This window comes from Pararge aegeria, chromosome 2, assembly GCF_905163445.1.
Source record: "Pararge aegeria chromosome 2, ilParAegt1.1, whole genome shotgun sequence".
NCBI classification, from domain to species: Eukaryota; Metazoa; Arthropoda; class Insecta; order Lepidoptera; family Nymphalidae; genus Pararge; species Pararge aegeria.
The window spans coordinates 11332489-11343160 of NC_053181.1; the positions used below are offsets into that span (position 1 = coordinate 11332489).

Consider the following 10672-nt stretch of genomic DNA (forward strand, 5'->3'; position numbering starts at 1 on the left):
TTGAATATATAATTTAATTAAAAAATGTGTCGCACTCGAACTAAGATGACTGGGTTGAATAAAAATGAGGAGGGTTCTAGACTACAGCCCTCTGTAGTCTAGAACCCTCCTCATTCAAAGCAAAAGTCCTGGTGGTGAATCGTACCAAGGATTCTTAGGAATTTAGTTTTTCTGAGTATAGAAATTTCAAGTCTCTAGGATCAAAAAATATAACTAAATACTTATTTTAAGTACCAAAACGCCAAGAAATAAAATTTGGCCGATAATATACGCCTATAATGGATACGTACCTACTGATATTTACCAAATCACAAAGTTGGAAGTCAATTTCAAAGACATATCTATTAGGTGAATCATTGAACTGACTACTGTTGCATTAATCCAACAGTTTGTTGGGTAACGGACTATATTATACAGAAACGATAATTAGATGGGATCATACCACGCTCCGCTTCAGTGCAGTCATTTGATAGATCATAAATATCCCTAACTATGCCTATGAAACTATTAAATAATTAAGTACTTCACTACACATATCTTGTCTGGGAAATAAACTGGTAATTCCCTTAGGTACAGGTTAGCGTGCTTCTATCTTGGCACTTCTTTATTTAATTAATAGCTCTGCATAAATACAATAAGGGCAATAAATCAGACCTAAAAACCTAAGCTAACAAAATTTTTACTTTTAGTGTCCAATTTCTTATTCCTTAATCTTGTCGATTGCGGTAACATTCACTTCATTTTTCAACCCCCGTCGCAAAAGCGAAGGGTTTTATAACTTTGAGGTGTCCGAGTTTGTGTGTCTGCTGTGGCGTAGTGGCTTATGAACGGATGAACCGATTTGATTATGTTTTCTTTTTGTGTGAAAGGCAAATTAATCGTTGTCAGTGTTCTTAATTATGTTTGATGAAAATCGATGCAATATGGCCGTCGCCACAGAATGGCAAACAACAAGATTTTTCACAACTCTCTCAATATGAGTATCAAATGTAAAATATGTATCACGGTATGGTATGGTCTTCACGGGTGGAACAGTGATAATTTTCAAATCCGACAAGACCGCGACCATAATGGCGAATTAGTAAATCTTTTTTTTGGAATTCTAACAGTCGAGCCCTTTGATTTGATAGCCATATTGAGGCTATCAAATCAAAGGGTTCGACTATTAGAATAATGTACACTACATTGAAAGTCTGTGGTTTTTAATTTTTAAATTTATATATTATATAGAGTACCTAAGTAGGAGTATCTAAAAATGTTCACCGATATATCTCTAGCCCTAACATTCGGCTTATGTAAGAAACATTCTGCGTGAAATTTGTGGCACAAAACCAACAAAGAGTTGATATAAATCGATAGATGGATGAATGGATATTTGTTACTCTTTACAGTAAAACCAATAAAATGGTAGTCACTACCATTTTATTGGTTTTACTGTACGTGGTTTTTTTGTGTGTATGTGGTTTTTTTGTGTCACAGCAGACTTGACGTTTCGAAAGTGCTTATATCAGGCGCAGGCCTACTTGAAATAAATGAATTTAAAATTTTGAATGTTGAATTATGTATTTTGAATAGTTTTTACATCGGTACAAAACATAACTAGGCTATAATTTATACCTAAGTCGAAAAAAAATCTACCATTTGAGAGCTATCTTTACGTGCGCTGCATGTGACAGTGACAAAAACACTCCTCAATCACAAGAAATCAGAAATCCAAAACAGATTAAGTCGCAGGCATCTGCTAGTCAATAAAAATCATGTTCATGAAGTATGTACTTAGGTAGGTACCAATATATTATTTCTAAGTGGCCATTAGTGACACCAGTAACTAGTACATATAAGGAAAAACTGAAATACACTGTTGTGTCATATTGCCTTGCTCATGAAAAACACATCAAAGAATCCTATTATTTCTAAGCACTCCTGTTCTAACATCTACCAATGATTAATTTACATGAAAAAACGAATAATAAGAATCTACTAAGCCATAACAATACCCCATAAATTTTAATACATATAAGTCACAATACAATATAATATTGAGGTATGAATTAAGTATTTGACAAATAACACCTATAAAATGAATTGTCTTATTAATTGCAGTATTGCAAACAAGATGTTTAATTACGGAATAAATTCCCATAACCAACTTCCATGGAAGTCGGTGGTTCAAAATACAGTTCCATATTGGGGTCAAAATAACTGCTTCCAATTTTCTGTTTACTTAGGAATTTGATCAAAGTGAAAAAAACAATAAAAATTCATATCTGTTGTACGAGTTTCGAGTATTCGGTGGCAATTGTATGAATAGAAGAAGTAGATGATTTCTGATTGTTTTTTTAATACCGGATATTATTGAAATATCGCACCTGACCGGGTATTAAATAGATCCGATACCGGATTAACGATACATCTCTATTATTTTTTTACAAAACCTATGTTACAGGGCAGTTAGTGATCAAGGAATTTTAAACGTCGATTTTCGCTTCAATTTTCGTCTCTATTGCAATGGAAAGAGAAATATTTTCATTTTTGTTTCAAAGTTATACATACAAGCATTATTAATAACTTCATAGTCCAAATTTTAAGTTGATAGCATATAATATATTTGATATATACTAAAATACTAAGTCAAAAACGATCAGGCCATTTTGGTCACAGGCCACATTTGGCCCTTTCACAGGTTCTGTGACCAAAATGGCTTGATGTTGGAATTACAAAATAATAAACAACTTTATCTTAAAAAATTTATTCAGAAATAAAAATAATAACATCAAGCCTTTAAAATTGACAATCCTCTTGAAAATAATACAATAATTTATGAGCACAATTTCATTTTAGGAAGAATAATTATATTAAAGTCTAACTCAGTTACAAGTTTAACAACAACCTGGATCATTCTCACAGTTCATTTTAACTATTTCATACAGAAAATCACTGAATTTGGTAGGTCATACACTTAAATGTAGCTATAAAATATAGTACAGTATAATTGTAAATATAAGAGATGGAATAAAGCACCTAGATATCATTGAAATGTGCAATAGCAAATGTCTATTGTCATACAAAAATAGATATGGTCAAGTTATCGAAGTATATAAACACTATAAAAATAAAATATAAACAATTTCAAAAAAAACAATGCATTGGAATTCACGATACAAAACCCCCAGCGTTTGAAATGCAAATAACTATAATTGAATGGAATATTTTAGTTTTTGTTGAGTGTACATTACACAGAACTGTTAAATTCTTATCAATACATTAATATAAACAACATTTTAACCTATACTTTAAGTTTTTTTTTTTTACATGTTAAAGAGATATTTTACAACCCTGTATCCACTATACATAGACAAATAGTGCGTTTCGTAATCTAAACGAATGTAAGATACATATACTCTGTCCGTTCAGGTAATTAACAAAACATAAACAATCTTGACAATCTAAATTGGCATTTATAAAAGAATACTAAATTATAAATGAAACAAAAGAGTTCTGAATTTTGAGTAATATTCACATCCATTTAACTTTTATGAATATTTGATTGCATATTCTATAATAAGAAGACATCTTCAAGACTGTTCACATTTAGTTATTAAATACCTAAAGATTACAACTATAAATACTTATTACACCACAAGTTACACTTTATATAGTTAATAATTATATATTGGGTGGTAAAATAAAAATGTCATGAAGTCACACATACATTTATAATAATAATATAAATATTAATATTAACAATCTCAAATAAAAATTTCGTTTAACGTTTACTATAATATTATGACATCAACTATTATACTAAGAATAATATTTTTAAATAATTTTACAACACACAGTTCCTTTTGTGCATGGACAATTAACTTTTTATAGTAAAATGTATTTAAGGGGAGACATAAATGAAAAGTTTACAGTACATACGAATGGAAGGGGACAATCTATTACTTCTAAGTAGAGGGCAGTGTGCGTTATTTACTTTGTCTTGACTGTAGAGGCTTGTCGCTGTCGGAGCGTCTTGTTGGTGTTCTGGTCCACTTCAGGAAGGTCGGAATCTTCGTTGTGGACTTTCTTCACTGTAAGCAAACATTAATTATTCATAAATTATCTTTAGCAAGCTTTATCGACGGCCTGCAACGGTCTACTGCTGGTCTAAAGGTATCTCCCAAAAGCCCATAATCTCGTGTCTCGTGCACTGGGTTTCTTACCAGGGTATGCATACAGCAGGAAAATTGCATAAATGGCAAAAAATCTCCTCCTACAAAGGTTATATACCAATTTTAGGGTAAGCAGTGCTTTTGTGCATGTATGAAGTGCACGCCACTGCCTGAAGCGAAGGCGTTAAGACTCATGTGCACGTAATTACACCGAAACACATCAATGCTGCTTGACAGCAGGAATATACATACATGGCGGTAGGACTTACCTGGACAAGCTCTTGTCACAAAGGCTCTCCTACTGCTAAATATTTTACTAGTATGAATATCCTAGCGATAGCGAATAGAATGCTAAATGGAGCGTGCTTAGCTAGAAGATGCCTTTTCACTGATTTGAAGTAAAGGTAGTTGGAAAATGTTTGCAGTGCGTTTTAGATTTATGTTTTATATTTTAAGCTAGCAATTTCACCTGCTAGTAAGTAACGATGCAGTCTAAGATGATAATGGGCTAACCCGTTAGGGGTATGGCATTTATATAAACCCCATCCATACCCCTAATTTCATCGGTTTCTTCGCTGATTTTCCCTGTCGGGTGTCTTGATCGAACCCAGGACCTCACTCAAATTTAAAGCACTCATCGCTGCGCCACGGAGGTCGTCAAACAAGGAGTAAAAGCGCTTCGTAGGGGTCGTTGGATTATTAAGTAACTAACATAATCATAATTTGGTTGTGGAAATTTAAGAGGTTGGAATTCGAACTTGAACCCCCGAAAGTGAAACCGAAGTCCTAAGCACTAGGCATTGAATACACTTATATACATGCATATAACAATTTAAAAAAGAACACGTTACCTTTTTCTTTTTTAGGCTTCTCTTTCTTTTCCTTTTTAGGCCGGCTTTGGGCGAGTTGGCGTGCCTCTTGACGCTGCTTGATAGCTTCCGAGATGAAGTTGAACATCAGGTAAACCTACAAAAATAGAGGATTGTTTTCATATAACTGTTTATTAAATACCTATAACTATAAGTAGGGAGTTAGAATAACTAATGTGTGGCGTAAATAATGAATAGCTTAGAGCAGATTTCAGATTATACAGAGGAAAGATTTTTTTGTTGGTTTTGCCTGTACCGAATAGGCTCCGAAACTACTAGACTTTATAACAATAGAAAGCAAAAATTATCAGAAAGTAACATAGGATATTGTTTATTTAAAAATAATAAGAAAATAGCAATAATGTAATCGGGTTACATAGTAGCATAATTTAGTTAATGCAAAGACATTCAAGCTGTCAGGTTTAAAGATATTTATTTTTAAAAAATAACATACTGTTCACTGACATAATAGGTTTACAATTAATTCTTAAAATCTACACAGAACGCATGCACACATTATATAATTTCTAACAGCATTTCTGTGGTGAAGTTACAAATTAGGAATTCTAAATATACTGAATGACTAACTTATCAATATTTCCTAAGTCCTGTAGATTACTTTTAAATTTTTTTTATGTTATTACATTCTTTTATTAATTTTGATAGTTTATGGAATAAATGAGATCACACAATTTTTTTTTATTACCTTAGGGTTTAGTTTGTGGCCGCCATATATTTATTTTGTATTTATTTCCGAGATTATGTACATTGGCCCTATGCGTAAATATTATGTTAGTTAATGTAGTGTCTTAATCATGCACATCGACACTGAGTACAGGTGATTATAAAAGAGGTCAGTGGACATAGCCTTTAGGCCCTGGCGCGTTTGTAGCCACAAGGATTTTTTCATTGATAAACAGTGGATAGTATAGGTTAGTTTTGTTATTGTCGCGTATGTGTGCGAAAGCGTTCCCGTGACCCACCGTGCCTTCCCGTGGCGCGGTGGTATCAATGAGGATTTCCGACGTCAAGAGAAAAGCAAAAAAAAAACAAAAATTTAGGTTTGTTATTGTCATCTATATAACTGACCTGGAATGAGACTAAAAGGCAGAGAGCGGCAACTCGCAGCAGTAATGGCGCCGCGTCCGCCACGCCGAAGTAGAACGTGAGAACGCCCAGCACGAGCGAGCACAGACGCACCGTCACGAACACAGCACCATTTAGCACGCCAAGCACTGCAAACAATGAATAAAACTAATCGTGTAACAACCTACATAGCTGTTGCCTGGGTCTTCAGCTCGTTTTCAAAATTCATTTATTTTTATTTTTATGTAAGCACTTTTGAAACGTCAAGTATGTCTGTTTTAGTGACTCTACCACCGGTTCAGAAGGCAGATTCTACCGAGAAGAAAGCCAAGAAAATCAGCAGTTGCTCTTTTCCAACATAGTTTTGCAATTTAAAAATTTTTGTTCTATTTTGTGTGAGAGTTTTTTGGTTTCACACCCACGGAAATGTTTCCCCGTCCACTGTTCAAAAGATAGTAGTGACGATTCGGTTGTATAAAAAATCTTTAAACTAAACAAAAGTTCAGAATGCAAACAAATCCAGTGCCAGAGACATTTATGATCAGGAACACTTATAATCTCCTGAAACATCCTCAGAATAAATGCTAAGGTACTGGAATAGACTAGAAAAGATAAAGAAGTCATGATTGATGAATTGATGAATCAATCTTTCAATTTTTATTTTGCTAGAATATGGTACATGATTCTTTATCATCATCATCATCAACAGCCTATTACAGTCCACTGCTGAACTAAAGGGTTCTCAAAACTGGAGGATTTGACAATAATCCCCACGCTGGGCAGGCGTATTGGTGATTGCAGTAGATAGTAGTAGAAGCACAGAGAACACTGCTGCCTGCTCTCTGTTATATTCCCTTAGTCGCCTCGTACGAAACCCATGGGAAGAAGAGGGGTGGTGACAATTGTATTCTGATCTGCCGTCACCACACAGCATACAATTGTACATGATTACATAGGTGTTATTAATTACTTCTTATACGCGTCAATATCCTGCCAAGATTAGTGTGCAAAAAGTCCTTGATCATTTAAAAAAAAAATAATATTATATAACGATATGCATGTCCACCATTATTAAAACAAAACTTGATGTCCTTTCTTAAATCTCAGGAGGAAAGATTAACAAACTTATTATTACACTGTCATTTGTGCAATTCATAATGTAATATAATAAAAAAGTAGGTTTACGGAAATTTGCAAAAAATCATTTTTTTTTTTATTTATACTTACATTGGTCTAAGTAGTCTTCCCTTTCGCCCCGTAGGATGGAGTTGAGCTTGTAGCTGTGAGCAACAAACTCAGCCAAAGCATGAAGAACAATAAGACAAACTCCTACTCTTTGAAACCTGTAAAAGAAAAAAAAAATTAATAGCTGGGTATTCTTTCAAAGCCAAAGACTTGGAGGTCTAGTGGTTAGCATGTGTGGCAATAGATCATCATTACTGTAAAGATCACAAATTTGGAGAAAACCAATGGATGCTGGGGTCTCAAGATGCTGACCTTGCACTGATAAATGCAGCATTGGTAGACTGCCAACAAGGTTGACAGATGGCATCAAACGAGTCACAAATACCACTGGGACCTAGCGGCACAAGACAGTGGTATTTAGAACTACAAAAGACCTATGTCCAGTAGTGGATGTTAATCGATTGATATGATAATGCCTAACTTGTATATTCCAAGATAATATACTAAAAATTATGAAAAGAAAACCTTCAGTAAAAAGAAGCAATGAATAAAAGAGACAGTAGATTATTAATTTAATTATTTACATAAATAGATCAGGATGTACACAAGGACCACTTATCTCTAAGGATATTTCTTGCAGTAGGGCTAGCCTGCGAGCCATGATGTCTACCTGTTTGTCGTGTTATTTCTATAGAGAAAGACAATAATGGAGGAGAAACTCCTCTCTCCTACAGTACTCCTCAAATGCACTCAATCCTCAATGCCTAAAATACACTAATTTTTGTTTAATTATTTTCAAAATATAATCCAATCGAATACATACTTGAAGCCATATGCAAGGCCGACAAACGCCAAGGCGACAGCAGCATGTCTAATGCGACCTGACCATTCATCTTTCTTGATGCGCTGGAAATATAGCTCCGGAATTGTGTGGATCCAGTAAGAAGCTTGAACCACCCACCATAACTTCAGCAAGAAACTCATTGGATGGTTTGGGTAGCCTAGAAAAGTAAAAGAATTTTTTGGTATACATTTTGGATTGTGATATGTGATAATAGATTACAGGAAATTGAGTTTTTGTATGCAAATATAGTAATTGCTGCCTCATTTATAGTAAATTGGTACATTAACTCATCCATCCAGGAAGAGTATGTTTTAGCTCTCAGTTCCGGTTATGGTCACTAATACATTGTGACAATAATAAAGACCACATGCATGCATGCAAGACCTTTATGTCGTGATAATGTGTCCTCCCTAGAGAAACATGTGCCAAACAGTGGTACACACAGTCAGTGGTAGTCAGAGAATGATGCAAATAAATTTTTTGGCACATTAATTTGAATAAGTATTTTCAATATTCAAGTTAACAGTAATTTACCTAATTAACAACTTTAATTAGTTAATTATCATGGAATTTATGAATAACAATAACTTACCATCCCAAAGCTGTGAAATATTGAACATAAATCCTTCACGAAGAATTGCATCACCACCCCATAGTAATGTGACAAGTTGGAATACAACAAGCTGGCCTGATTCATTGAGAGAACATAATCTTGACTTTGAGAGATGAAACTTCTTTGATATTTTCTAAAAACAAAAGAACATCTTGAAGAGCTGTTTGACGTGGGTTAACTGATAAACAAACTATTACATTACTAAATAAATGGGTTGCAGCTAACATTTTCTTTTCATCAGGCTGGTCCCTGAGATTAACAAGTTCAAACATACAAACTTCCAACTTTATCTTATAAGTATATATTATCCATAATAATACACAATGACACTAAAGCAAATCTATGTGGTGTAGATAATAACATCACACAAAGTATGCTCTCAACGCTACTTTTGCTCTAATACTGAAACATCCTAATGATCAATCTTGAATATTCCTTTGTGACCTTTTGTGTCTTGTAAGTTATTACATACAAATTTGTCAGTCTTTTATTGATCATAGCAAATTAAACTTGGTGTTCATAAATCCTATACTTTCACAAAGTTACACCTTCCTTTATACAACACATTGAATTGAAACATATTTATGACTTACGTCTAAGAAGTACTCTTGCAGGATAGCGTGCAGAACAATGCATACTAAGGAGTAAAAGAACACCGCACAGGAGTCTTTCCAGCCAGCTTCATATGAGTAAGACTCGCCCTTTGGTACATCTCGCGTCGATTCCGCACCAGTTACGTTGTGATGCAAACTGATGAATAAACTTGCCACCGGACTTGTTGACTGTAAACAACAGCAATAAAATGAAAGTCTACCATATGTAAAATCACAAAAACAGCGTTATTTTGCGGGTTACGTGGCATACGCTTATGGCTTACCTGTACCATTAGTCCAACGAGGAAGACCATAACCAGACATGATACAATATCAGCATGGTTTTGTATCACAAATTCGTGACTAAAAAATGGGGGGTTCTTGTTAGTTTTTCTTCCAATTGCAGGTTTTACACCCATCTTCCAGGTTTTAACCTAGAACTGAAAGTTATACGTTTATTACTTAAGGCGTTTATGTTCACTGTTTTATTTTTGCAAATATTAATATTTATCAAATTTATTGATAATAAGTAGAATTACCACAATTTCTAATAAAAAGCAGCCGACAAAACTAAATGTTTCTGATATTTGACAGCAATTTTACTGACGTGACACTTTCACTTGCTACGCGGTCAAACGTCAACATGAAGATCTTGTTTATTGACAGTTGTGTTGGCAGTCAAATAGTCAAATGAGCGACTAAACTATTCATCATTTCTTTTCAAGTACTTTAAAACACAATTCCATGATATTTTAAAAGAAATTATGATGTAAAGAAATGCATAATAAAAATAAATTTTAATGGATTACCAAGATCTTATTAATTAAAATATTAATACATGACCGGTTTTTTAGTCTGTTAATTAATTCTAAAGTTGCCATGCTGACCACAGAGTTTTCCCTATTTACCATCCGTTTTCCCTAATTACAAACGCATTCTTCTATTTTCATAGAATCAATTTATATTACAATTTAATAACATTTAGATAAGACTAAATTAATGTCTGACAATGGCAAACTTATTTTCATAACTTGTTCGTGTTTTAAAATACAATAAAATTAAGTTAAAGCCTAAAGGTAAAATTTTGTTCTAGTATCCATACTAATATTAATGTGAATATCTTCTAGTTATAATAAACACCATTATTCCTTAACCGTTAAAGCATGTGATTTGTAATTTCTTTATTTAAAAACTACGTGCGTTTATAAATAAAGAAATTACTACTCCGAAAAGAGAGATGTTCGTGCCGGAAATAGAACTCGCATCACCGTTCCGCACCGCTTCAGAAATCGCGAGCATTAGAAACCCTTTGTTACCTAGTCACG

General features: G+C 33.7%; 1 protein-coding gene across 2 annotated transcripts; it reads right to left on the reverse strand.

Moving 5' to 3' along the window:
• Positions 1 to 3770: 3770 nt before the first annotated feature.
• LOC120633915 (translocating chain-associated membrane protein 1) lies at positions 3771 to 9996 on the reverse strand. 2 transcript variants are annotated; one of them, XM_039904321.1, is made up of 9 exons: positions 9887 to 9996; positions 9632 to 9787; positions 9348 to 9536; positions 8734 to 8887; positions 8121 to 8298; positions 7340 to 7455; positions 6116 to 6261; positions 5009 to 5123; positions 3771 to 4076 (listed from the first exon to the last, which is right to left on the reverse strand). In XM_039904321.1, the coding sequence occupies exons 2-9, from the start codon at positions 9764 to 9766 to the stop codon at positions 3976 to 3978; spliced, it is 1134 nt and encodes a 377-aa protein (XP_039760255.1). In that variant the 5' UTR covers positions 9767 to 9787; positions 9887 to 9996; the 3' UTR covers positions 3771 to 3975. The 2 variants fall into 2 exon arrangements, with proteins under 2 accessions (XP_039760255.1, XP_039760264.1); XM_039904330.1 differs by having other exon boundaries at positions 9890 to 9978.
• Between the last annotated feature and the right edge of the window lie 676 nt (positions 9997 to 10672).

Bases quoted from the DNA above. Each gene is read 5' to 3' on its own strand.
- LOC120633915 (XM_039904321.1), bottom strand. From the start codon at position 9,766: ATGGGTGTAAAACCTGCAATTGGAAGAAAAACTAACAAGAACCCCCCA. The intron at 8,888-9,347 runs GTAAGTCATAAA...TTTTGTTTTTAG, and splicing joins TGCAAGAGTACTTCTTAGAC to AAAATATCAAAGAAGTTTCA. The intron at 6,262-7,339 runs GTAAGTATAAAT...CATTGTTTGCAG, and splicing joins GGAAGACTACTTAGACCAAT to TGCTTGGCGTGCTAAATGGT.